The sequence below is a fragment of the Bactrocera oleae genome, chromosome 5, assembly GCF_042242935.1.
Source record: "Bactrocera oleae isolate idBacOlea1 chromosome 5, idBacOlea1, whole genome shotgun sequence".
In the NCBI taxonomy this organism is placed as follows: Eukaryota; Metazoa; Arthropoda; class Insecta; order Diptera; family Tephritidae; genus Bactrocera; species Bactrocera oleae.
The window spans coordinates 52714095-52741696 of record NC_091539.1 but is presented as its reverse complement, the minus strand read 5'-3'; the positions used below and the strand labels follow the sequence as shown (position 1 = coordinate 52741696).

General features: G+C 34.8%; 6 protein-coding genes across 7 annotated transcripts; 4 read left to right on the top strand and 2 right to left on the bottom strand.

The window, feature by feature from the left end:
* Window positions 1-9690: 9690 nt before the first annotated feature.
* On the top strand, window positions 9691-10721 carry LOC106624378 (probable U3 small nucleolar RNA-associated protein 11). Its single transcript, XM_014244101.3, has 2 exons — window positions 9691-10354; window positions 10416-10721. Exons 1-2 carry the CDS (start codon window positions 9782-9784, stop codon window positions 10623-10625), a joined length of 783 nt encoding a protein of 260 aa, XP_014099576.1. The 5' UTR covers window positions 9691-9781; the 3' UTR covers window positions 10626-10721.
* A 129-nt stretch (window positions 10722-10850) lies between these two features.
* Window positions 10851-14695, top strand: l(1)G0020 (RNA cytidine acetyltransferase l(1)G0020). The gene is made up of 11 exons (XM_036362077.2): window positions 10851-11171; window positions 11230-11677; window positions 11741-11904; window positions 11963-12452; window positions 12512-13033; window positions 13112-13211; window positions 13269-13464; window positions 13522-13745; window positions 13808-13980; window positions 14055-14443; window positions 14509-14695. Exons 1-11 carry the CDS (start codon window positions 10969-10971, stop codon window positions 14621-14623), a joined length of 3024 nt encoding a protein of 1007 aa, XP_036217970.2. The 5' UTR covers window positions 10851-10968; the 3' UTR covers window positions 14624-14695.
* Window positions 14688-15508, bottom strand: ND-B18 (NADH dehydrogenase (ubiquinone) B18 subunit). 2 transcript variants are annotated; one of them, XM_014244104.3, is made up of 3 exons: window positions 15405-15508; window positions 14898-15344; window positions 14688-14830 (listed from the first exon to the last, which is right to left on the bottom strand). In XM_014244104.3, the coding sequence occupies exon 2, from the start codon at window positions 15318-15320 to the stop codon at window positions 14964-14966; it is 357 nt and encodes a 118-aa protein (XP_014099579.1). In that variant the 5' UTR covers window positions 15321-15344; window positions 15405-15508; the 3' UTR covers window positions 14688-14830; window positions 14898-14963. The 2 variants fall into 2 exon arrangements, with proteins under 2 accessions (XP_014099579.1, XP_069966947.1); XM_070110846.1 differs by having other exon boundaries at window positions 15423-15447.
* An 80-nt stretch (window positions 15509-15588) lies between these two features.
* LOC106624380 (lymphokine-activated killer T-cell-originated protein kinase) lies at window positions 15589-17013 on the top strand. The gene is made up of 3 exons (XM_014244103.3): window positions 15589-15966; window positions 16020-16378; window positions 16435-17013. The coding sequence occupies exons 1-3, from the start codon at window positions 15704-15706 to the stop codon at window positions 16863-16865; spliced, it is 1053 nt and encodes a 350-aa protein (XP_014099578.1). The 5' UTR covers window positions 15589-15703; the 3' UTR covers window positions 16866-17013.
* A 2400-nt stretch (window positions 17014-19413) lies between these two features.
* LOC118680779 (sodium channel protein Nach-like) lies at window positions 19414-22728 on the top strand. Its single transcript, XM_036362074.2, has 6 exons — window positions 19414-19643; window positions 19706-19871; window positions 19940-20082; window positions 20203-20528; window positions 21647-21757; window positions 21882-22728. The coding sequence occupies exons 1-6, from the start codon at window positions 19414-19416 to the stop codon at window positions 21992-21994; spliced, it is 1089 nt and encodes a 362-aa protein (XP_036217967.2). The 3' UTR covers window positions 21995-22728.
* Window positions 22729-22775: 47 nt separating this feature from the next.
* par-6 (partitioning defective protein 6) lies at window positions 22776-27216 on the bottom strand. The gene is made up of 5 exons (XM_014240159.3): window positions 26985-27216; window positions 25940-26168; window positions 25656-25881; window positions 25284-25452; window positions 22776-25233 (listed from the first exon to the last, which is right to left on the bottom strand). Exons 1-5 carry the CDS (start codon window positions 27048-27050, stop codon window positions 24865-24867), a joined length of 1059 nt encoding a protein of 352 aa, XP_014095634.1. The 5' UTR covers window positions 27051-27216; the 3' UTR covers window positions 22776-24864.
* Window positions 27217-27602: the final 386 nt, after the last annotated feature.

The following is a 27602-nucleotide window of genomic DNA, read 5'->3' as shown; positions in this document are numbered from 1 at the left end:
TATAACAATTTCTGCAAAACACTTGAAGAGTTAACTTGTATAAATACAAGAGTGCTTATATGAATATGCAACACGCACGCACTCGGAGTACAGACAGGGTGGTCCACTAAAAAGTTTTATTAAAAAGAATTAGAAAAAAAAGAAATGCGAATGTACCGAAGTTATAATACTTTTCAGAAATAAAATAGCTTCAATGCAAGAACTCGAATTTAATCGATCAGTTTGTATGGCAGCTATATACAATAGTGGTTCCGAAAAATGAGAAGCTTCTGTGAGGCAAAAACATATGCTAAACTTCAGAGCGATATTTCTCAAACTGAGGGACTGGTGCGCGTATATATAAACGGACGGACGGCTAAATCTACTCAGCTCTTCACGCTAATTATTTACTTTTCTAGAATAATGGCGAATATTGAGCACTACATACCTTTTGACCACCAAAAAAGCTTGGCCTAGCTTTTCTTGCTATTTTTCCTGAATGTCTTAATATAATACGACAAATAGTAAATCCAGCCTTATCACATTATTCGAAGAAACCTGTTTGTCTGTTCGATTTTCAAATAAAAAGAAGACAAAGAAATTTTTTATTTGCTTGAACTCTTAGAGGACAAAACCCATATCGCACATTTACTTTGAAATTACGAATATTATTGATAGGTCAAAACATTAATGAATTGTTCGCATAATATGGGTGCTTGACGCCACCTCAAACAAAAAAAAATTTATGTATCGAATAGTAGCTACGAGTTCGCAAGTTAATATAACCGAGGCAGCTGGGAAAATAATTAACATAATCGGCGTATAAAGAATCGATTGCATGGATTCCTTCTAGACCAACGTCGTCTGGAGCATCGTCGAAGTACATATCTTCCATTATTGAACACAAAAATCGTTTATTTGGGCGCTGTAATGCTAAGAGCAGTCTTAAATGCAATAAACAATAAAATATTATACAAAAAAGTCAAATGATGCTACCATTCCAAAACCCAACCCTAACCTCACATTTGCCTCGAATTGGTCACACATAGGTTATATAATTCCAAAATGTTGTAAATTTGTTAGTTAACCGCGATTCCTCAGAATTGATGATTTTTCAACATTTTCCATAAGCATACACAATTAGAAGAAACTAATCAAACTAAAGTATATGGACCACCCTATACTTACATACATATACGTTATGTATGAATAAGCTGCATGAGGGGTTGTACAATATAAACGGTAACGCACATGAAAAATGTTCTTGATAACGTAAATGAAATGCAGTGGAACCCTTTTTTGACTTGATGCTCTCTGTTTTGCCGATGTCAACCCTAAAGAATATGTCCTTGCTTGTTGGCAATTTATTGTGCGCACGTATGACATATTCACCGCTTGGTGATGTTTTCTTCACGCGCCCAAAAGCATTTATTGTCGCAGTCAAAACGTGTTGTTAAACAACAATTTGAATGCAGATTGTCAGTTTAAGTGGTGCCTCATTGAGGTACCATCAGCGAATAAGCATAAAAAATGTAACAAAAAAAATGAAAATGTAAATGAATGTAAGTTCGAAAGTACCCTCGCAGTTAACGCGGTGTGAATTTTCAAGCCGTTTCAATTTGCATTACAAAGCCAATATTTTGTGACATGTTTTGACACGCTACATAAGAGAAAAGCGGTTTATTTGCCTCAGTTCGGTACAGGGAATAGAAGAATTACTCTTTTATAGTCTGACGTATTTAAGCAGAATATATAGAAAATAATATCCAATTTTATAACCATCTTGTAACCGGTATCGGAAACCATACAACTTCTGATTTAACATTATTCTAAAAGATCCGCTGTTGGGATCGTTATTCCTAATTAGATACAGAATTATGGTGAATGAATATTTGGATCGTTCACCGTTATATAAATCATCAAACCTCTTCGTTATTTGTTATCATCTAATAGTAGCGATATAATAATAAATATCATCTATCTTGAAACCAAAATTAGCATCGAAAAAACTTTTATTTTGAAATCTAACAGGGAATAACAATAACGTCAGTATATGAAATGAAAGTTAAGTTCTCTCTTATCGATCTGAAACAACATTTAAAAAATAATAAACCGATAAAGCGGTTCATAGAACGTTCCAGAAAAATGTTATTCAAGAGAACTGTGAAACTTTATGAGTTAAGAATTTTCTCAAAATAAGCTTTAATACCTCAAGATAATTCGGAAAAATATAAAAAAATGGCTGGAATAGTTAGAAACCTTAACATAGCGCCACACGTAGTAAAAGTAAAAGAAAGATGAAGAAGTCCCCGGTGTGGAAAAGACCAAAGGAACTTTGCTTCATTTACTATTTTCAATTGACGCTCACTTGCGCTACAGTTAGGTTGCCAAAAATGAGTTAAACGCTTAGAATACGACACAAATAAAATAAAAAATTGAAAATGCTGTTGTCCTGGGATTAGTATATGCTATATAACATCAAACATCAAACCCGGGCTGATAAAATAAAAACATTTTCAAGTATATTAATACAAATATTAATCATCGACTTCGAAATAGGATTTTTTTGAGCCCATAAAACATGCATGTCAACGCCTTATCTAATTTTCTATACACTTTTTCTAAGCCTCGGCTGGGATGGCCTCCAACGAATTTTGGTCTTTTCAGTTTCGGCTCAGCACCATTCGCTAAATTTTGGACGGTTTGGATGTCATATTCTTAAACCCACGTCTTGTCACCAGCTGTGATGTGTTTGATAACATAAATGTAGGGTTCTAAGCTAACATATGTACAGTTATGTTGTCAAGCATTTATTTTGCGACCTCTACTCGACTCGTTTTCGCTAAAGATTCAAGTATTTTGGTTCGAGTCTAGAATTGACGTTTCATACGCAAAACATTAACCTAAATGTGTTGAGTCGATCCATGAGAGATTTGAGATCCTCTGCTATTTCTGATGCGAACTCGACGAATTCAAACTCTGTTTCTTTAACTTTTTCGATTATATTGTCATTAACAAATGTGGATGGACGACTAGCATGTGACAAATGCTTTGAGCCACTCAAATACTTGTGTTCTTGAAAAAGTAGACTCACCAAAACACTTCTGCGACATTATCATATTCGGCGTGAACAATTGGTAGCTGTTTGGCATAACATATGGATCTCAAACCTCACCCGAACATAAAAAAAAATTGTAAACCAGTCCGGGTCAAATTTGATCAGTTAATACACCGAAAACATGAAGATTTTGAGTAGCAATGAGTTAATCGTACTATCGAGACTATGTAAATAATTGAATATTTATAACGAAACGAGAAAATCAAGATTAGTTCATATAATGTTTAAGTGGAAAGGCTATTCTAAAAAGATGTAACTTTGACGATTTATTCTAAGAGTTAGGAAAAAGGAATCGAATTTCTCAATTCCAGGCTTTATTGAAAGTGTATTCGAGTGTAAATTCTTTTCGATTTTTATTTTGATATAAAATGGCGGCTACTTCCTCGGCATCACCGTCTTCGAGAGTGCCTCTATTGGCAACGCTGATTCTTGGAGCTCAAGTCATCTAAAATAAAATGAAAAACAGAAACTTAATCTACGTAAGACGTACGTTTTTAGCTTTACATTAATTACTCGTAATCCATAACTTTTATATAGCCACATGTTAAGTCCAAAACTCAACAGCCTCAACCTTAAAAATTTCATCTATAAATCTCATATGCCGCATTTGATCCACGTACTTCCACAAGTGCAGTAGTTTAAACGATTTCCCCACTCTTTTTTTAATTGCTAGTTGTTTCGCATGATTTAAAATTTCAGTTTACCGCCACCAATTGTTCTAGGTGGCACCACCAACTTAACAAACTTAACATCAACTTAATCAACCCCGATTATGGACACTGTTCGCGATCAAACGACGACGAGCTACAACCGTAACAAGTCCGATTAGGGTTGTTATTATTATCGTGTTGTTATTATTATGATAGCTTGTTTTTTAAGGAGTAAGCGGGTATGTTTGTGGTTATATGTTGGTATGTATGTTTGTATGGGTGTTTGTCTGTTGAAGCGTTCATTTTGATATGCTTTGGCGGAAATGTCAACACAACAATCTATTTTATGCATATTTTCTAGTGAAATGGTGTCATATGCTTTTATCACTTTTATACGATTACACGCGCAGACACACATACACACACCTGTGGGCAGAGGGAATTGTCACGCGAAACGTGATTGGCACATGCTAAGCAGTGTGAGAATTGTGGAGATTGGCGATTTGATTGCGGTCTGTTATGGAGTATTGAATTGCAAACTGATGCAATGGGTTTGCGGAATACGAGATGCAAAGCTACCGATGTGTGTGTCAGTTTAAGTACCTATGTACGTGTGTTTTCATTATTGTAATTCGAGCGCCAATTCCAATTGTCGCGCGTAATGAACTTTGGAGCATGAAAAATCGCAGAAAATATTTGTGAGTATTCGTATATGCTTACAGTGGTAGACAGAAAGATCGAATGTGAATCAAATATATAAATTGCTTCAAATAAGAAATAAATAAAAAATAATCTGACAGTCAAAAAAAAATATGAAGACACCTTTAATGGGAACTTCAGCATTATTTTGGGAGCGAGCATGCTAAGTAAAGTGTCTGATCGTTACAGATTTGCCGAGCATCAGTATGATTTTTACCTCCACCTTGGCGCCCATGGATAGTATATGCACAGCACTGTCCAATCCTCTGGACATTTAATTTAGTTAGGGTAGGACTTGTTACCCACCACGTAAAAATAAAATCCAATGAAAGACTACAAAAACTCCTCGAAATGAGGTGGCGCTGGTAGTATTCGAGGCAAACGTTATGTGCAAAATGCTTGGCCCCGTGTTGACGACGACTGGAGCTGTATGAGCGAAACCACGACTTTAACATTGTCCAGCGAATAAACATCTAGCGGCTGCATTGACTTGGTCATGTTCTGTGAGTAGATAATGACGCTACAGGGAAAAAGATTCTTAATGCAAGAGTTGGTGTTAAAGACGTATAGATAGACAGTCTTCCGGTGGAGTAATCAAATAAAAGAAGCAGCGACAAAACTTGGAGTATGGAGGCTGGAGTAGGTGTACGCGTAGCAGAGGCACCTAGAAGGCAATATTAATTACGTCAGGCTTAAATCCAAAAGGGTTGCTGGGCTAATTAAAGAAAGAAGAATAAAAAGATCTAGCGTTTAGACGTTTCGACCAGCGGAGCGATTAAAGAAAAGCACGGTATTCTGCTAAAACCAAAAATTGAGAATACGTTTTGTCAATATGTTCAGCGAAAAAGAGATATCTGGACTATATAGAAGAACTCGACAAATTCGCGACACTTCGATAAGATAAGAAACTTATCTATTATTAGAATACTAATGTAGAAGAAACAATGGAATAAATCAAAATTATTAGAAAACTATTGAAGTATGATCCGGAAGAGTTATGATTTATAATATAGTGTTCGCAATTATGTTACACGTAAAATATCCCACTTCCTGGCATGATAAAATTCATTAGCTATTCCGAGTGGCCTTAAAATTAGAACGGTCTTCATTGATAATACCACACAAAAGCGTGGAAAGCAAATCGAAATAAAAAATTAAGAGAAAATTTAATAAAATACCGAATATAAAGCACTTGTAGATGAGACTGCAAATATTCGTTTTTTTTTTTAGATGTCAACCCGTCATACAATAGAGGTAACTTGAAGCCTACCGCAAGCAAAAATATTTACTATCAATTATGATGATGCTAACACGATTAACAAGTTTGTAGTGACGTTTTACACTGAATTATTGTTTTATTTGCTAGTTTTCGCATTTAAATTTTGAATAGTTGTTTTATTTTCGAAAAGCGAATTTCGCTGTTGAGCAAAGTACATAGCAGTGTAATCAAGGCTTGTTTGGAAAACAAAATTTATGACTTGCTTTTATTCCGCACGTTTGTTGCTGATTAGCCGCGTAATCACATAATTTCTATGCATGCGAATTAGGCGCAAACAACACGAACACCACACCCACTCACACACGGCGCTGACACTTGCAGTTTTTCTTCATACATACGTATTTTTGATAGAGCTTGCTGCCAGTAGTAAAGTTATGATTTAGTGTGAGCATGCTAATAAATGCTGGGGAAAAGAGTTGGGCGGAAGTGTACGCCCACTTCCGTTTTGTGTCGAGCCAGTGAGCGTGTGCGTGCTCGTGCGCCACGAAGCTGCAACGCAATGGCATTTTCATTTCACGCATAGCTCAAATGACAGCAAAGACAGGCAACCTTTAAAAGGTAGAGCTCATACGGAAAACATGATCGCATAAAGGTAATGCAATGTCAACGCTTTTCCTTCCTTTTCTGCTGCTCATAGCTTGGTAGTAAGGCGGGTGATCGCTTAGCCTGTTAAAGCACATAGCAACCGCGCTGCAGTGTAGCATGTTGCACGTGTTGCATGCTGGCAAGCCATGAGTCACGTGCCGGACACGTGTCACACGATAAGAGTAGTGCAACATCGACGCTGCACCAAAGCGGTGGCATGTGAAACAGTACGCCAACATGCTATAGAGATTAGCGACATGTCATCTGCATCAATTCCTTGACACGAATGGGCGGACTGCTATGACTATGCGGAAATAGTGTGCTTGCTTGCGACACCCGTTCACCGCATTTGTTATCGAAATTTCACAATCACAGGCAAGCACTCGCTGCTCAAACACTCCCTGTGGACTTGCAATCTACGGTTGCCTCACAATTTGGGTAAAGTACTTTCACTGCAACAACATCTTCATTTATCTAACTGTAAACCCACAACAAGAACGTAACTAGAACAATCACCAGCCCAAAGGCGACTGCCACGCGTCACTCACTTGCAGTTATGTTGCGAACAACGGTAAAGTGCCTTCGCACCTTCAGTTCATCACTCAATCAGTTGCACTGATTTATGCTTTTGTTAAATAATAAGCGGCGCACTCGGCACTCAATTACATAAATATTGATTACAGCTGTTCTTCTTCTGTTATCCAATACTCTACTCTGCTATTTGCTTTGAAAGCCAATAATTATGGTATTAGGTACAAAGAAACATGGATTGGAAACATTATATGTACTTGAGGTGGAGTGATGAGTAGGGTATAGGCGGGTAATATGAAATTAAGAATTAATATAGGACAGTTTAATGATAGCTTATGAATTATACTAAAATTCTACTCGTGAAATGCATTTGAATTAGAACAAGGCTACATGGTCACTAAGGGGTTATATTTAGGTGTCCAAAAATGTTCGGCAAAATCCGGGACGATTTTTTCGAATCATCGATTTCAAAATTTTGTTTTCATAATTTTTAAGCCCAGGCAAACCGGGACGAATGGTCGGCTAAAGTTATATCCTTTGGAAATTTCAAAAATCGATTGTGGTTTTCATATATGTATACCGAATGTAAATATATTGCAAAATAATTTCCGTAAATTTAAGGGTGATTTAGCACATAATTTCGAAGATATGAGCGTATTTATACGATTTTTTTAACTTAGTATAATCGGCTATCAAAACTTGAAACTTGTTTTTCTCGAAACCCTTGTTTTCAGAATCCGTGTGAAAATTTTCTCCGAAACGGTTGTAGCGATCAACTTAAATTTTGTACACAATCTTTTTAATTATATTTGTCAAGTAATGATAATAAATTCGATTTTCTAAGCCACTCTGAAAGGTAAATCCGTCATTTTGTCAATAATCAAAATTTTGACTAGTCCTTCGAAATTTTGAATTTAGGACAATTTTAATAAAAATATATACCTCACCTCCAGACATCTTTTTCCTCAGGCTACAGAACCAAGGGAATCTAATATTTTTCAAAATGAACCACCAAATATTAAATTACATTAAATTTTGCAATTTTTTTAAATTTTCTTTTTCGTTGTTTATAAAAGTCTCAGGTCAAACTCCTCAGACTGTCAGGAATTTCATAATTTTTAATAACTTTCTATTCTTACACCTTCATCTTGAAATTTGTTATGGTCGTCTCATCTGGAAAATCTTTACCACAATAAAGAAGGGTTTTGAATGAAAAGTGAACCAAAAATAAGTTTCCATGATATACTTGTATTTCTAAAAAATTGAGTGAACAGTAGTATTAAATAAATGTCAACTCATATAAAAACGTATGTATCAGTTTCTCGCAGCATCGTTCATAATTACAATAACTGGATTTTGAAAATTAGCGCACGCCAAAATTTTATTGTTTATTTTTTATAATCTACTTATATCTACTTCGAACTTCCGACCAGTTGCTGCATTGCTGGGATCAACATAATTCGAGGTCATAAACTATTTTTCTCAGTGTTTTATAGCTAAGCGTTGAAAAAAAATTAACTTACATATCACTATAGCATTGTATTTAAGGGGTTAGGGGTAGTCAGAGACACGAAAAAATGTGATTTTTCAGCAATATTTTTCTGCTTTAAATCGTGTTATTTTACAAAAATAGTAATATGGCATTATTATACATGTTTTGACTTGAAGTCACGAAAATTTCAAAAAAAAAAATTTTATTTCCAAAGTTATAGCTGTCTGTGTTGACCCAGTTCCAAAAAAAAGGTCCTTGCGGTGACAATCATAAATCCTTGGATATTCATCTAAATGCAATGGGATAGAAGAAATTAGTTTTCTAAATAGATAAGCCTGGGCTTGATCGAAGCTTTTGTTTTTTTTTCAAAAATTAACAAAATGACGGCCTCAGAAATTTTTTTCTAGATTTTTGGTCTTGAAAAATCGAAATTTTTGAAATAAAAAATCCTTCGATCAGGCCCGAGTTTGCTATGTATTCTAAAACCTGTATAAATTTCATTAAAATCTACTAAGCGATTTTCGAGTTACAGTTGTCACCAGTTCATAAAACATAGTTTTGAGAAAAACGCATTTAAAGTTTCACACTAGAGCTCCCGAGTGCTATTTGTTATTTGTCGAATAACTCAAAAAGTAATTATCGGATCAACTTGAAATTTTCAGAGAATATTTTCAAGATATTACACTTAACGAAAACGCAAAATTTCTGACTACCCCTAATCCTTTAAATTGCAACGTACCACTCCTAAACGACTTCCAACAGTACACTACATTACCGATATTATTATTTAAGTGCACTGCAATATCGACACTTTGCAACCCCGAATATGAAGAGACCGGAAAAAGGTACAATATATACGCGGTTTCCGGTTTTAAGCTACTACAATTTTTATTTAATCATCATATGTGTATATTTGTAAAAATATATACATATAAGCGTTTTTCATTGTATGAATTACTACGATAACATGTCAAAGCACACATACCAGAGAATGTAAAATATTTTACATTCTCTGCACATACCTTTAATTGCAACTACATCATTTAGTTCCACTCCGCGACATTTCACCATTTATACTCGTATTTACCGCTCTACACAATTTAACACACATAAAAGATTAATGGCCATTAAATTTTCACATATTTATTTATGTATATGCACCTATTTTGTTAATGCCGACATTAAAATTCCAACGCACATTTTTAAAACAATGGTAAATTTGCAAATATAGCTACGTGCAGCTTTTGCGAAAGCTAGAAATTCTCTTACGTTTCATTTGCATTCAAATTCCAGAGAATGTTAAATAATCTACATTCTCTGCTGCTACCTTTACCGGTTTGACATTTCTATGACATTTCTACTTTTTTTCTTGCACATGTGTTTTCGTATTTAAATTGTGCTTGGTTGGTGCTTAAAATTAATTACTATTTTCAATTTAATAAATCACAATGTCGTCTTGGAAGAAAGCTTCCAAGAGCAATCAAAAAGTGCATCGAGAGCGTCATCAGCCAGAAGCACGCAAACATCTTGGTTTGCTTGAAAAGAAAAAGGATTACAAGAAACGAGCCAATAATGAGCATTACAAGGAACGCACATTGAAGTTGCTGCACAAACGCGCGCTGAATAAGAATCCCGATGAATTCTACCATCATATGATTAATTCAAAGCTTGAAGACGGTGTACATCATGAAAAGGAGCAAGAACCGGATGAACACAGCAAGGTGCAAAAAGCGCTGATGGAGACACAAGATACACAATATGTGACTATGAAACGTACCATGGAAACGAAAAAAATTCAGCGACTCCAATCACAACTGCATATGATTGATTTTGCTAATACAGTGGCGAATAAGCACACCTTCTTTGAGGAGAACAAGGAGGGTGAGATTGTCGCAAAGGACTTGAGCAAAATGGAATTAGCACAACGCCTTGAGACACATCCAAGTTTACTAGAACGCAAAACGAATCGTCCACGCATACAAGACTTGGACAAAATGAAATTGCCGGAGCTGACTCCACAGGTTAGTAAACAAAAAAGGAGCACTTAAAGTCCACAGTCTTATAATTGTTAGTGTTTTACAGGAAATACGAAAGGCCAATGCATTGAAGAAGCAGTCATACCAGGAGCTCACCAAACGTATTGAGCGAGAAAAGGAATTAGCAGTGGCACAGCAGAAGCTGCAAATACAGCGTGTACTGAAACAGGCCCGTTTGCTGAAACCTAAAAAAGTTAGGAAAGGTACTAAAGATGCGCCACCAGTGTATCGCTTTAAATACGAACGCAAAAAATAATTTTATATAAGTAGTTCCTGCAATGTTATGTATAAAAATTAATATATTTTGTATTAAATAAACTCTTATTTGTATAATGCGAGGGGTAAAAGGAAATCAGCTGTTTCTTATATACCATATAGTGATGCCGTATAATTGTTAGGTATATTATAGCAAAATCTGGTAATTCCTTATCGCTGATCAAAACAATGAATGCGGTAAACACCCTAATCAAAACAAACTACGTAGACTGTCAAAATTCAAGACAACGCACGTGTGTTCGTTGCTTATATTGCTATTGTTAAAAATTGTATATTTTCAAATATATTTTATTGCATTTTAAAACTAAACTAAACTTGGCAAAATGGTGAAAAAGAAGATTGATAATCGCATACGCGTGATGATCGAAAATGGCGTAAAGTTGGGCCATCGTACAATGTTTATTATAATCGGCGATAAGGGACGTGATCAAGTGCCAATACTCTACGATATTTTGACAAAATCCACAGTGAAAGCCCGCCCCACAGTGATATGGTGCTATAAAAATAAAGATGAAGCTATATCTAAGTAAGTTTCTAAATAATACATTTATATTTGAACGCAATATTCATAGTTTTCTTTTTAGCCATGGACGTAAGCGCGCTAAAAAGATTGCGGCCGGCAAAATTGATGTCAACGATGCGGATATGTTCGACACATTTCGTGTGTCCACAACAATACATGGACGCTACTACTCGGAAACACATGCAGTGCTGGGTCGCACTTATGGCGTATGTGTATTACAGGATTTTGAAGCGCTCACACCCAATTTGCTAGCACGCACAGTGGAAACTGTTGAAGGCGGCGGTTTGATAATATTATTGCTAAAAACGTTGCAATCGCTGAAACAGTTGTACACAATGAGCATGGATGTGCATAAACGTTTTCGTACCGAAGCACATCAAACTGTCACGTGTCGTTTCAATGAACGCTTGATACTCTCCTTAGCTGATTGTAAACGCTGTCTGGTGGTAAACGATGACTTAACAGTGCTACCGTTGAGTTCAAAAACAATTAACGTGGATCCCGTTAATGTAATTTCATCAACATTGTGTTTGGTTATTTCCTTTTATTAACTTAAAATATTTTAATTATAGCCTGCTGACGTGGGCAAATCTGAAAATACTGAAATGCTGCAAGACTTAAAGGAAAGTTTACGTGATACTCCACCCGCTGGACCGCTAGTGAATCAATGTCGAACATATGACCAGGCGCGTGCTGTAGCACAGTTCATCGAAGCATTAGCCGAGAAGCAATTAAAGTATGTTTATTTACCCAAACTATCTGTTGTAATATATTAATTTATATGATTTCCTCAGACCACCCACTACTTTGACTGCCGCAAGAGGTCGCGGTAAGTCCGCTGCTATGGGTCTATCTATTGCCGCGGCAATTGCATTCGGTTATGTCAACGTCTATGTCACTTCACCACATCCGGAGAATTTGATTACACTGTTTGAGTTTGTGCTGAAAGGATTTGATGCACTGGAATATCAAGAGCACGCAGATTACACTATTATACGCTCCACAAATCCAGATTACAAAAAAGCGATTATTCGCATTAATATTACCCGTTCCAATCGTCAGACCATACAATATATTGCACCCACCGATACACATCTCTTAAATGCGGCCGATTTATTGGTGATTGACGAAGCTGCAGCCATACCTCTGCCGTTGGTAAAAAAGATGATGGGTCCCTATTTGATATTCATGGCATCAACCATCAACGGTTATGAGGGCACGGGACGGTCGCTCAGCTTAAAATTGATGTCGCAATTGCAAAAGGATAACAACGCACCGCCACCGGTGCGTCTAACCTAAAAAACAACTAAAGCGCAAAATAAAATTCTTTATAAATTTTTCAGATTAAACTTGACGAATCTATTCGTTACAGCGAGGGCGATGATATCGAAGCATGGTTGATAAATTTGCTATGTCTAGATGCCACGACAGTGCCCAACATCAGTTCGGGTTGTCCCACACCGGATGTGTGCGATCTCTATTACATCGATCGCGATGCGCTATTCTCATATCATAAAGCAGCCGAATCGTTTCTGCATCGTCTTGTATCCATCTATGTAGCTTCACATTATAAGAACAGTCCGAATGATCTACAAATGATGAGTGATGCGCCGGCGCATCATCTTTTCTGTCTACTCGGACCTATTCAACGCAAGGATCACCTACCTGAAATATTGGTTGTGGTGCAGGTTGCATTGGAGGGTGAGATTTCGTCGCAAACCATAACCGATTCCTTGGGACGCGGTAAGAAGGCTAGCGGCGATCTGATACCCTGGAATGTTTCGGAACAATTCGGTGATCGAGATTTTCCCAAATTATCCGGTGTACGTGTGGTCCGCATTGCTACACATCCCAACTACCAAAGGGTAACAGTTCAATAATTTAGTAGCAACTTAAATTTTTTAAAGTTTTTTTTTTTTGCTTTTTTTTTTGGAATTAAACAGATGGGCTATGGCAAACGTGCCATAAAACTGCTGCGTGATTATTATCAGCGTAAATTTACGGATTTAAGTGAAAATCCACAGGATGCGGAAACTGCTAATGGTGAGTCAAATTTTTCACAATAAACAGTTTAACTAATTTTACGATATTCATATGTAGGTATCGAAGAAGTAGAAGAAGAGCAACTTGGTCTGCTGAAGGAGCAAATTCGGCCACGTCGTAAAATTCCCACCTTACTAAAACGCTTAAGTGAACGCGTGCCGGAACATATTGATTACTTGGGCACGTCTTATGGTTTAACACAAGAGCTACTCAAATTTTGGAAAAACTTGGGTTTCGTGCCGGTATATGTTAGGTAACGCTGCACAATTTTTTTTTTTGTCATTTACAAATATTTTCTTTTCGAATACAGTCAAAAGGCAAACGATCTGACTGGTGAGCACTCTTGCATTATGCTGCACACACTAGATAAAACTGGAGCAACACAAGAGAAGAAATGCGCGGAATGGTTGAGCTTGTACTTCAATGACTTTAGACGACGTATAACGAAGCTTCTGAGCAAAACATTTCGTGAATTCACCACCAGTCTATCATTGTCCATAATAGATAACAAGTGGGCGAAGTTGGACCATAAAGGTAATTATAAGCATGCAACTTTTGAATTAGTCTCATTCTACACACAATTTTCTATATAACAGCGCTCGATAAGCATACGCTTGATGTTTACTTCCTGCCGCATGATATTGAACGTTTAGAAGCGTATTCGCGCAATCAAATCGAATATCGTTTGATACTGGATTTGGTGAGCGATATAAGTGCCTTGTATTTCCAAGGTAAAATGCAAGAACTGCAAATAGACACTTTACAAAAGGTAAGATATTACACCAGCTGCTGATTTACCAAAATAAGAGCACTACAAACGTTTAATCACTGCATTTTTAACAGGCTATACTACTGGCAATTGGCGTACAGGGCAAAACCGTGGACGCTATAGCTGCCGAGCTAAATATGCCCGGCAATCAGATTTTAGCTAAATTCTATGATATGCTCAAAAAAACTTCCAAATATCTGCTTGCTGTTATCGAAGGTCACATCGAGAGCAATATGAAGAGTGAGACACAGCTGAATCGTGGCGAAGATTTTATTCCAGTCTCGCTCTCGCTAAACGATGAATTAGAAGAGACTGCACAACAGTTGTCGAAGAAACAAAAGGAGGAACTCAGGAAGCTAAAAATGGAAAGCTTAAAAGAATTCGCCATTAAAGGCACCGATGAGGACTGGTCGAAGGCCTTGACAAATAATGATGGCAAAACGAAGCTGATATCCGTTAAAAGGTATACAGTTTACAAACTTATTGAAAGTACTTGCATAATAATTACACATTTTTTGTTTACTACAGCGGAATCAAGCGCTTGGAAGACCCCATAGAGAAAAGTGAGCCTAAAGAGCAACCGAAAAAGAAGAAAATTAAGTTTAGCAAAAAGACTAAAGCCTCTATGAAGTCCCTAATTTAATCAATTTTTGTTTATATCAAGGTAGTAATGATTTCTACTACAACTTAAGAATAAAAAAAGTATATACCTTAACGTGCGTCGTTTGTTTATTTCCGCTTTATTTATAGAATATATATTTTCATTGACTATTTGTTTGAAAATTGTATGTGACACTGTGCAATTTTTTTTTTTTGCGGTCCATGCAGTTTCTTTGATAACAGCGCAGAACTAGAAAAAAATATCATTAGAAGTTATATTCAAACGAGTTATATTCCACTATAAACCCATTTCATACCCGCCAGCAAAAACTGCAATCACATTTGTGTAACAAAATTTTTTTAAGCATTTAATATCCTAAATTCTAAGCACCCTGCTTCTCGATCTGCTTTTGACGTTCGAGCAACCTTCGCTCACGTTCAAACTCTTTCATACGCAACACGTAGTCCTCGTATTCGCATATTAAATAGTCGTGTTTCTCATGATGACATTTATATAAAAAGGGAAAGGTATCAGCACGGCAAGCACGGTATTTAAGCAACTTGTGTGCACAGTAGTCACGATCCTCAAGTGCCAATTTAGCAGATTCCATCTCTTCGACAGTCGCTATCATGACACGCTCCTTGCGTGATTCGAAACCCAACATGGGATCGAATGAGGGCACACAATCAGGGCCAGGCGTTACATCTGGCTTAATGGCACGTGCATAAGCATTACCCATACTGTTGTCGTTCTGTACGTTTCGCTATTAAATGTATAAAATTAATATTTTTGCACAAAATTGAAATTTGTATAAACAAATTACGTAAATATAGTTGCTCGCCGATTTCTTTCTGGCTAGCTGCTTGCTGAGAACGTCAAATATGACAGCTGAATTGATGCTTTAATGTAATAGATTGGTGGAGATGCCAACGCAAAAGAATAATTTCTGTGCAATATATGGCAGCGCATTTTAAAAATCAAATGGCGGCGCCAATTTTTGACAATCTTCAAAATCAAAAACCAACAGAACATTAGAAGCAGAGATAAAATTAGAAGCTTTAACAGCGAATTGAGTTGAATGTATATTTCAAAAAATAGAATTATTGTATTACAAACAAAATAATGGATACGCCACGACGTGAGACACGTAGCATGCACTTGCAAAATGTACAAAAGTTTAGTACACCACTGCGCATACCACCATCACCATTTATGAAAAATCTTGGATACGGAACTGGAGTAAATGTTTATAAATTGGAACGTTCACCAAAATGCGGTGAAATGCGTTCACCTTGGGCTGTGAAGCGAATTTCTCAAAGAACACGTAATAATGAACACGCTTCGCTCTTTAATGCACGTATTCATGAAGAAGCGAATATTTTAAGGTATTTATTTGATTGTGCACAAAATTTAATTTAAAAAAATGGAATTTTTGTAGGAAGCTATCACATCCTAATATTGTTGGTTTTCGTGGTATAATTAAAAACTCAGATGGTGTCGAAACATTAGCACTCGAATGCTGTAAAACCTCATTAGGTACTTTGTTAGAAGATCGCAACGAGGACAATATGGGGCCATTACCCGCAAAGTATACGCTCAAAATGATTAATGATATCACAAGTGCATTGGATTATTTACATACAGAAGTTAAATTACTACATGGCGACCTGAAATCGTTTAATGTATTGGTGAAAGGCGATTTCGAAATATGTAAATTATGCGATTTCGGTGTAAGCTTGCAAATGGACGAAGATGGATTGATTGATTTTAGCAAAAATCCAAAACTACGATATGTTGGTTAGTATAAAATAATTTTCCATTGTAAAAGTGTTCAATAACTGGTGTAATTCCAGGTACAAATCTTTGGTCTGCACCCGAAGTAATCGACGAAGTGGAAATCATCGATAGCAAAGCAGATATTTTTAGTTTTGGTTTAATAATATATGAAACAATTTCTTTAGTGCCACCACATACACTATTCTTAGGAGAGACCAATGACCGCGAAAACTCCAATTCCTCTAAATCCGCTGACAACAGTGGTGCAGAATTAGAAAAGACCGAACTTTGCGAAGATGCCTATGGTACGCGTCCACCACTACCACAAGCATTCCAATTGACGGAGGAATACAATATAATTATGGAGATATTTTATTGTTGTACAAACGAAATTGCAGAAGATAGACCTACGGCAAAAACAATATGGACAATGTTGCAAAATGAAAATTTTGCTGACAAAGAGAACCAAACAACCAATGCAAAAACTGATGGGAAAATTGACAAATAATTATAAAATTAGCGTCAGAATCTATATTACACAGAATTCGATAACAACCAAGAAAGTTGTCTCCCAATATTTTTTTTTTTAATTGTAGAATATGCATACCTTATTTTTTTCTTTTTTCAATAAATCATAACGCAATTCAAATAAAAAATTCGAATTTGTGTATGAAAGGTATGAATAGCATCGGGGCACCGAACAAGGTTCACAGGTACAAGTTTTCTTACAACAAATTGATTTTGATAGGTCAGTTTATATGGGAGCTATATGCTATAGTGATCCGATCTGAACTATTTCTTCACAGATGCTATTGTCGTCTTGGAGAAAAATCCATGCCACATTTTGTGAAGATACCTTAGCAAATAAAAAAGTTTTTCGTACAAAAAATTGATTTTGATAGTGCAGTTTGAATGACGCCAAAACCCTCAACCTGTCAGCGAAAAAGTGAGCCCCAAAGAGCTCTGAAATAGAAAACAGTGACACTAGTATTTCAGTAAAACAGGGAAAAGTGAAAGCCAATGCTGATAAGCTCACTTTTTACTGCACTAATGCGCCCGTAATAGCATCAGCTAAACTGCCGCATATTTTTGTGGATCAATAACATCATGGACATGTTATCAGTGGTTGAGAAATTAGTGGTTAAAAGCACGCTTACCTCCAAGACAGATAGAGATGCTAAGGTAACGCTCATAGTCAACGATAGTGATGGCTACAGAAAAATAGTCAGAGCAGTTACTGATATTAAAGTAGGTTTCCAGACATTTTAGCTGAAAGCGTGCCTTTAAGTTTCACATTGCACAAATTCTCTGATATATATCAAGAGCGAGCTTGCAAAAAAAGCGTAACTGGTGGTGATTATAATGCTCATCGCTCAGAAATACGTTCGACAAAAAACTTTTGAACCGCTCAACAATGGAGCTTAAGGAGGTTCTCTTGAAACTGCGCAACAAATTTTTAGAAGCATATCGGCTTGCTGAAAAACCAGGAGATCCTGAAAATAATCTTTGAAACGCACATGCGAGACAAAAGAAAAAGCCGATAGTCAGATGCCCACCAATTATCAACAGCAGAGTTCTCTAGTGCCGAAGCAATGAAAAAACATCCGATGCGTTTACCACACATCTCCAAAACAATTTTACTTCTAACGAGTTTAGTGAGGGTTCTGGAGAGTTGGCAAAAAAAAAAAACCAAGTTATGACAGAATTAATGCTCTTTAATGGAAAATTGTAAATACTATTCTGCAGTTTTCCTTGATGTCCGTCAAGGTATCTAGTGCTAAAGTTGCATAATTGGACGGTCCATGTTAGGTGTCGTAGTGCCCACACAACTGACGGTCACAAACACTGCTAACAGTCCCTCCTCCCAGTGATTAACTCTGGCTCTACAATTACGGATGACACAGCACTGTTGGCGTCGACTAGCAATTCTATTGCTACCACCAGGTGGAACCACCATCGAAACTTAAAAATTATAAAAATTCCCAATGTATAATAATTTAATAGTCGTTATCTCTCTCAATTGGAGATCCATGATAACGTACTTGCGATCCAATTGCTGGACAATATTCAACCACGTAGAAGAAGTTTTTGTCATTTTAATAATAAGTATAAATAATAAATAAAACTTAATATTATACAACAACAAGAAAAAACATTAACTTCGGTTACAATAAAGCTATAATTCTCTTCACAGATACAAAGGATTCCCTATAAGAATTTGATTTTGATAGGTCAGTTTATATGTCAGCTATATGCTATAGTGATCCGATCTGAACAATTTGTTCGCAGATGTTATTGTTGTCTTGGAAAAAAATCCATGCCAAATTTCTTGAAGACCTCTCGTCAAATGAAAAAGCTAGCTTTCCGATATCGGCGGTTCCGACAAATGAACAGCTACTTGGGAAGAAAAGAACATGAGCAAAATTTCAGGCTGATATCTCAAAAACGGAGTGTCTAGTTCACGTATATACGGGCGGACAGACAGACGGACATGGTTAAATCGGCACAGCTCGTCATGCTGATCATTTATGTATATACTCGTATATTTTATATGGTCTTCGACCTTTGTTTGTGGATGTTACAAAATTTGGGGTATAAAAACAAGAATTTTTGTATGTTTGTATACGGCAGTGGGGGATATCAGGTACGCTCTAATCAATAAGTTGTAACTTCATAATCACAAATTAACTGGCGCTAACAACCTACTGACAACGGTAGCATACGCCCACTTAACTACCGTAATACACTTGCATATAAAATATAAAAGGGCACAATTCTGAAATATTCCACATAAAGGCATCTGAATTAGTGAAGTTTTAATCGTAAAATATTTTTAGAAAAATTTACCGAAACCTAAAAGCTTGTTAAAGCATAATGCCAAAAATTAGCACCGTATTTTGTCTTGCTTTCAAAGAGACAATAATGGAATATTTCAAAAATACCAGCCTTAGCGGATTTCACTTGTTACATTATATAAGTAGCAAAAAATATCAACGGTAAATTAGATATTACATAATTGAAAAATAAAATTAGAAAAGTTAATAGTTTGATAAAAAATGTTTTCCTCGCACGAGTTTAGAATTGTTTGGTCCTTCTTCCTTGTGGCTGGTATTTTCAGCACATCGCATGTAACGTTGCTATACGTACAAAATATTTTGGAACAACCGATTGTGACCACCTTGGAATCTAATCATCATAGTATTAAGAAAGTTCCATTTTCGGCAGTGGCTATTTGTAGTGTCAACAAATTCAGTCGAAGCGCCGTAAACGCTTTTGTAGAAAAAATGTAAGTTGAGCACTTTGAACTTTGAAATTCTGAAACTTAAACTTTTAACATATTTATTAAAGGGTCAACAAAACCGGTGCGCAAATCTCACATCAACAGTTGTTGCAGAAAATGAAATTATTCGCCGGCTTGTTTGATACTGGTTCTGTGGATTTCCAAGAAGCCGCGGCTTTTCAAAGCGAATTTTTAGACAAATATAACGTCAATATACAGGAAACTTTACAAAAGGCATGCACATTTTTAAAAACTGGTTAATATGCTTATTTTTATTTTTTATAATAATTACATAACTGCAGCTAGCGCCTAGGTGTGAGGATCTGCTATTAAAGTGTCGCTGGGCAGGAAAGTTTCAAGAATGCACCGAACTTTTTCAAAAACGTTTAACGGCGAACGGCTACTGCTGCATATTCAATCAACTTGACGACGTTAATAACGCAAGGTAGGCAAACGTAATTGAATGTTTTCAAAATGGTTTTTCAAACAAAAAATTAGCTTGTAGCTTGATTTTGTAAAGCAATACTATTTGTTTTTTTTTTTTTTGTTTTTTGTGTACACAAAGTAAACTCAAGTACATAGAAGATGTCGGTATTCAAAACGGACTCACTTTACTTTTAAATACATCCAAAAACGATTACTTTCTAACGGATCACAGCTTTGCCGGTTATATAGCACAAATTTTCAGTTCTGGGCAATTTCCCGACAATTCAATTGGGCGCCCTCTTCAAGAATCCTTTGTACCACAGGCTAGTGCCATTGATTTGCAATTGAGTGTGCTAGTGCAAACAGCGACCAGCGAAATGAGAATGTACAATCTTAAACAAAGACAGTGTTATCTTTATGCCGAAAATGTCGCTGGTGGTGATGATCAATACAGTACAGATAAATGTATGTCACTTTGTAAATCATTCGGCGTGTTACGCTTTTGTGATTGTGTGCCGTATTATATACCTTCGATCCTTAATATATACAATAATACATACTGTACACTGGCACATTTGGAATGTTTACATCGGAATCGAGGTTCGCCATGATAAGTTTAATGATTTGAAATTTTCATCAAACATACATACATATATATTTCTGCAGTTGCCCTAAACACGTACAACCTCATCGCTAGTGGCAAACATGGGGCACTGACAAATCGTTCACTTCAATGTTCACGATGTTTACCACTGTGTAATTTTAATACTTATAATTTGGGACATCAAAAGACATCATTAAAACAATCGTACCTGCTAACAGTAAATCAAGAATTTCTCAAGTTAATTGAAAGGCAAGAAAGTGGCAGCAAATCTAATTACACGTATGAGTCATTGTAAGTAGGCTGAATTTTGTTGCTTATAGATATGTACATTATCATGACCGTTATTTTCCATGTTGATGTTTTCTTAAGTTTCAGTTTCTGCCCTAAACAAAAAGTATCTAACGCAAAAACTCTTTATTTTCAATTTAATCCGAGCCTAAATCATTTTACTTTTCCCATTCATTTTACATGGGATTTTTTGATCTTTTGCAATACATTTTTTATCTCCAAAGCAGATAAACGTACAACTTTAAAATAATGATATTATAATACAAAATTTTTCGCTCTACAAAAAAGCTTCTAATAGTTTTTTTCATAAAAACATTTCTTTAAAAGTTATGCGCAGTTAAAGTGATGCATCAAATGTACTGTATACATACCGGACACCATGTCGTATGAGCAACACATAATGAATAAATTACTTGTATGAATGCTCAGTACATTTAATGAATTTCTCTTTTTTTAAGTTGCTTGCTTAATACAAAATATCAAAAAATCACATGTTATATACATACATGGTACAAGAAATATGTTTTAGGCACGGTTTTATATAAAAACAAAGAGCTTGTTCACATTGAATCTGCTTTTTATGCAAAAAACTGAAATCTCAGCAGTCGTTTGAAGACCAAAATCAACTTGAACGAACATGCATATACCTAAATGTAAACATTTTATTCATAATTATTTATTCTGTTTAGAGTCACTTTGATAAAACAGACGGACGATCTGAGTGTGGTGAGAATCTATTTCAGTTCTTTGTACGCTGTACTATTTTCAAAACGCTCACTCTACAATTGGTATGAAATTTTATGTAAGTAATAAGTATTAACGCTGGTTATATGTTTCAAGTAAATTTCGATTTCTTGAATGTAAAATTACATATTTTTGATCTTAACTGCTTTTAAGTTGAATAAACTTTTTTATTTTTTTTATAGCAAATATTGGTGGTGTCATTGGCATTTTTGTGGGCTGCTCACTCATTAGTGTATTTGAGGTTATTTACTTTTTCATCGTAAAGTTGATACATAAAATTCGAAAATATTACTAAATTCTCTCTAAAAGAGTTAATGGATAATCAGCTGAACAGCTTAGAAGCTTTTAGTGTAATAATTGGGTCTGATCATTGTATCCGTTTCGATCGACAGAAATTGCCTGAGAATGTTAATAAATGTATTAATAATATAAAATTAAATTTATTAACATTCTCTGAAATTACATTGAAATTATTGAAACCGTATCGAAAACCAAATTTTCGATGAAGTTAAACTCACTTACCGACCCGTTAAAATACAATCTGTGGCTAATAGATGGCGCTAATTTCAAAATCATTGAAACCGCAAATTCAGTATATTTGTCGAAATCAATCCGTTGATAAGTGAGTTGCGGAAATTTAAAAAAATATGGAATTTGTGTGTATTTATATGAAAATATTGCTAAGGTCGCACAAAATTATATTTAAATATGTATTTTAGTGAAAAGAAACAAACACACACCAACAAAAATCAATTTGAAGTACATATTTAAGGGATTTCCATAAAGATGGAAAAACGTACGAAAAAATATCATGGTTAATTTTTTTCAAATTTTTGGAACAGCGTAGTCTGTCTTTCAGCCTAGTAACTTTAAGTCCACTCGAAAAGTAGGTCAGCAGTATAAAATAAAAATAAATAAAAATACAATAGTTTACGTAGGGTAGAGAAGGTTATCGACGGTATCAATGATCGCAAGAACAATTTAGGTCGTAAATTCTTTCCGTTTGGAATTGGATTTCGATGGATTAGACCCCTCATTTATAAACGTATTTACAACCTTTTAATAAAACACCAAGGTCAAGTCAATATTTAATGCCATCACGAGGCTTTATTAAACAAAAATACAATTCCACTTGCCGCCTAATGCATTTTGTAGAACTATATTATATATTTGTGTATTTATTTATGTATAAAATGTGTATGTATTTATTTTAAGAAATATTTGTTTACCATTATTCGACTTTGATAATTATTAAGCTCAAAATTTTAAATAAATATTGTATTTGTTAAATGTGTTTTTTGAAGATTGCATAATTTTTTATCTATGTTATATAGGTAAACTGCTCTTTTCTATATTTTTTTGTTGCTGGTGTGTTTTTTGCTGCTGTAAAAACATTAAATATGAAGGCATAAATTGACAAGTCTTTTGAGTGGTTTGCTATTTGCTCTAAAATATTTGACAACTTTTTTATTCAATAGTACGGGTAAGTTAAAAGTTGTATTTGTATGTATCTAACTACTAGTGGACGAGCATAAAATAGGACTGAACTGTCTTAGTTGTTATATACTGGTATGTTTGTGTATATATAGGACGTATAGTATTGTATAAGTACTTTAGTTTACTAATAGACTATAAGACACATGCAAATTGATGTTTTACTCTTAGCTTGTTTTTGTTTTTTTGTTTTGAATATTCTAGTTGCTAATCATGTTAGCTAATTTGAAGGCCATTGAGATTTTATATTTTCAAAAAAAAAAAAACAGATTTGATTTTCACGGATCTATACATACATATAAATGTAAATAGTTTTTAAAAATTTGAGAAAAATTTTGTATATAGGATTTTAGATTGAGCAATCTTTTTACGGAAGTAACCTTTAAAAAACAAAAAAAAAAAGAAAAAACTTTCTCAACATAACTCACGCACATATATGCTTTTGTTTGAGGGTTCCGATTTGCGTATTTGCAATAGACTTGTTAAAAGAATCGGTTTTGTGACAATATGTGACTGTTTAAATGTAAAGAGCGTATAGGCTTCAAATTAGCAGTAACGGTTAATTAATTTGAATTTTTTTCTTTTGCCTTTCTAAATTAGTTAGTTTTATATAAATGGGGCTAGCTTAAAACATGATTGAATTATATAAGGTTGTGTTACTTGAGAGCCTGCTTCTTCTTACGAAAATAATAGTTTTTATGATTTTTTTATGAATTCAATTTTTTTTTTTACATTTTGATGATTTTGTGTGATTTACAATTTATTACTCAAAAAACACATTTTTATTGGCTGGAATATTTAAAAAATACAGCTGATTTTGACATTATAAGTTAAAACACTTTGGACAAATTGTTGTTTTTGGGCAATTCACACAACCTTATATAATTGAATCATGGCTTAAAATAAATTTATCTTTTGAACATGTTTTTTTTTCGAAATTTAATGAACCACATTCGTGTAATTCATTCGCGCATACATACAGTGCAAACAAAAAGTTTTGCACCAATTACATGAGAACACAAAATTTGTTTTTTTTTTTTTTGGAATGTGTACGTCTGTGTAACTGCATTGTTAACACTGTCGAATTATTATATACGAGCATTTAATATTTACCAAACACATTGTACGTTTAACAGACAATTTTACACTAAATTTAACTGTAAATAAATGTGTATATGAAAATAAGCAGGACAACTACAATAAAAAAAAACATGATTTAAAAAATATTAACAATGCATACGCAGATATGTAAATATGTGTATATGTACCTAATAATACAGTATGTTTAGTTAAAATGCGTTGACGTGTATGATTTGTAAACAATAATTGGAAACAATACGACGAAAACGTCAAGCGCATTAATAACATTACACTTTACACATTAATTTATAATTAAATAGTACTATTTAAGTATGTAATAGAAATAAAATTAAACGTGAAGCATGAAAATTTGTGTGTATATATGTGTTGTCTTTTTGTTATGCCTAAGATTGCTTAGATTTTTTATAGACTCGGAAACTTTTTGCAAAATATAATAACTTTGTATATATACTCTGCATTTCCGCTTTGTTCGACCTGAAAGTTCCGCTTGTCTTTTGCCATAACATCTTTGTCTTTTTGCGTCATTCTTTTTTGTTTTTGTTTTAATTACTATATCGCTTCTTATTCGATTCAAAGATGTAGTACACCGTCTTTGGACTCACTGCCGCCGACAATTGTTGAAGCCGTTGAAGCTGTTGATGCCGTCTGGTGATGTTGTGACGTAATTATCAGTGCCGGTGATGGTACCGTTGATTGTTGTGGTTGTGGAGCTACATTGTTATGATCATCGAGTGTTATGCCGGTCAGATCGACGACTTCATCTTGCTCATCTTGTTCATTTTCATCCGATGTATTGGTTTGATTGGTATGATGGGAACCGCTCGATAATTGACTGTTGCGCGAGAATGAGCCGCGACGTGGTGAGGTAAGTGTACGCTGATTTGCTGGCTTCACCGTTATTATTAGATTAGAACTATTTGCCACCATCATATCGGTGACCTAAAGAAACTGTTTTTTTAAATGTATTGTCGGTTGAAATTAAAAAATACCTGATCCAGTGTTTTACCAGCCACTTCAATACCATTTACTTCTATAACCTCATCGTTGACTGCTAAAAGTCCAGTGCTTTCAGCAAGTCCACCAGGCACGAGGCGCGATATGAAAATACCAGGTTGTTTCTCTAAACCGTTTGCGGTTACGCGTACAGACGTACCATCTCTGTGTGAAAAAAAAATACACAATCACAGAATTTAAGAATGTTTATTGAATCAAAACTCGACAATTTGATTTATTATAAGAAAAAAAAAATCGTGCCAATGCATTCATAATTAAAAACGGAAATTTTTTTTTTGAAAATATCAAGTTCTAATTCTCTTAATTCACAATGATACACCAACTGTTTATATAGTTTAATATCTTACCTTATATAAAATCCCAAAGGCTTATCGCTACCATATTTAAGTAAACGCACACGACGATGCGTCTCTGGCACAATATCAACATCAATTATAGCCGATACTTGACGGAAATCATGTGGTATTGATATTGTTGGTAGTTTTGTTTTGACGGGAGTCTGTCCCAGTATACTGCTGATTAGATTATTACGCGGTTTCATTGTGCCAAAACCGGGGAACTCTTCCAAATCATCTAGTTCAAGATAAAAGCTTAAAGAAAATATGCAAAGAAAATAACTTAAATTACATACCTTTACGTTGAACGATGATGCGCAACAAAGGTCTGGCAATTTTCAACGCTCTACCAAAGTTGTCATCATTATTAATTGGCAACAGATCGTTATCACGTGGGTCAATGTATAAAATAATAAATTGTATTGTGTGCAGTCTATGCAATTTTTCAATAAGGGCAGAGAAATCTTCAAAATTTTGCAAGTCGCCATGCCGTTTAAAGCTCCAGCGGCGGAATTCGGCATCAAACTAACAAAGCAATAATTTACATATAATAGTATATATTTTATATGAGTTTAGGTTTTGTTGGGAACCATTTTTATAGAGCAAGATACAAGTTAGAAAAGCGACAAAATGCGTGAACCTAACATACTAACTATATAGCCCTTTAAGAAATACGTGGAATGCGTACAATGAATAAATTAATTAGTAATGTAAATTATCGAAACACTCCCTCTTCACACACAATTACACGCCTTATATGTACTACATGGTAATGGATTCTATACACTCGATACAAGTGCAGTAATGAAAACGGCTGTACTCAATCGAGGTCACGTTTCACATGACATTGTGCACCCAATTCACCATAGGAACAAAACCAATAAACAAATTTACACTATACTGCTTTTACATCAAATATTAATTTAAAATAAATATCGAACTATGCCCGTTGGAATGAACGCCTGTTGCGTCTTTATAATGAAACCTTTGATGATAGCAAACGTCATGCAGTACAATTACAGATATGTAATGTCAAGCTTATTTGCGGCATGTTGCAGCATACCTAGCATAGCTCGGTTAGATAGTAGGCATTTATGTGATTAACGACGGTAGCGGTATGGAAGTTGGCAATGGGTCTATTATGAATCACCTACGATACCCTGTCTGCTCAAGCTATGTCAGTAACCACATATCTCTATTTTTATACTCTTGCAACATGTTTATATAATAGGTATTCCCAAATTAAGAAAATATTTAATTTATATTCTATACTTATTATTTCCCATTTTAAATGACTGTGGATAGTAATTATTTTCTTTATGATGCATTTCACTGGTTCACCTTTGATTTCACTTCAATTAGATTTGTTTCTCCGGTCGCCATTGAATTTGTTTTATTTTTCGACATTTTGATTTATAGCATTAAAATGCCAATACACCAATTAAAAAATTTTGTAAAATTTTCTTATTTATTGTTATTCACTCAATTATATTTTACAAAACTAACAGAAAATCTAAAATTGGTTAAAAATTATAAAAGAAGGAACGAAAAGCAAAGTAATTGAACAACAAAAAATAAAAAGATTGTAGAGCTGCACATACCAGAGAACGTATATGATATACGTTCTCTGCTTAAACGCAAGTAAAAATAAATTGTACAAGATCTTTCAGCTGCTATTGTGAATGAAATGTAGAGAAAATCGGATTTTGTATACTTCCCACACCAAAAGCCGCGTTTTCAACATATAACTTTTTCAGCTAACAACAGAAAATTGTTAATAATTAAAATTACTAAGAGGTATAATTGAAACATTTTAAAAATGACTTCCGCATTAGCTTTATTTTTAAGTCAGAGGGATTTTTTAGGGATCTATGTATTTATAGCATAGAACGGTATTATACGTTCTCTGTTTATAGTTTAAAGTTTTATGAACGCGCAACACTGTCATTTCTAAATACA

Bases quoted from the DNA above. Each gene is read 5' to 3' on its own strand.
- LOC106624380 (XM_014244103.3), top strand. From the start codon at position 15,704: ATGGATACGCCACGACGTGAGACACGTAGCATGCACTTGCAAAATGTA. The intron at 15,967-16,019 runs GTATTTATTTGA...GAATTTTTGTAG, and splicing joins GAAGAAGCGAATATTTTAAG to GAAGCTATCACATCCTAATA. The intron at 16,379-16,434 runs GTTAGTATAAAA...GTGTAATTCCAG, and splicing joins TCCAAAACTACGATATGTTG to GTACAAATCTTTGGTCTGCA.
- par-6 (XM_014240159.3), bottom strand. From the start codon at position 27,050: ATGTCGAAAAATAAAACAAATTCAATGGCGACCGGAGAAACAAATCTA. The intron at 25,882-25,939 runs GTATGTAATTTA...ATCTTGAACTAG, and splicing joins CATCATCGTTCAACGTAAAG to ATGATTTGGAAGAGTTCCCC. The intron at 25,453-25,655 runs GTAAGATATTAA...TTTTTCACACAG, and splicing joins CCTTTGGGATTTTATATAAG to AGATGGTACGTCTGTACGCG.
- LOC106624378 (XM_014244101.3), top strand. From the start codon at position 9,782: ATGTCGTCTTGGAAGAAAGCTTCCAAGAGCAATCAAAAAGTGCATCGA. The intron at 10,355-10,415 runs GTTAGTAAACAA...AGTGTTTTACAG, and splicing joins TGCCGGAGCTGACTCCACAG to GAAATACGAAAGGCCAATGC.
- LOC118680779 (XM_036362074.2), top strand. From the start codon at position 19,414: ATGTTTTCCTCGCACGAGTTTAGAATTGTTTGGTCCTTCTTCCTTGTG. The intron at 19,644-19,705 runs GTAAGTTGAGCA...TATTTATTAAAG, and splicing joins AACGCTTTTGTAGAAAAAAT to GGTCAACAAAACCGGTGCGC. The intron at 19,872-19,939 runs GCATGCACATTT...ACATAACTGCAG, and splicing joins TACAGGAAACTTTACAAAAG to CTAGCGCCTAGGTGTGAGGA.
- ND-B18 (XM_014244104.3), bottom strand. From the start codon at position 15,320: ATGGGTAATGCTTATGCACGTGCCATTAAGCCAGATGTAACGCCTGGC.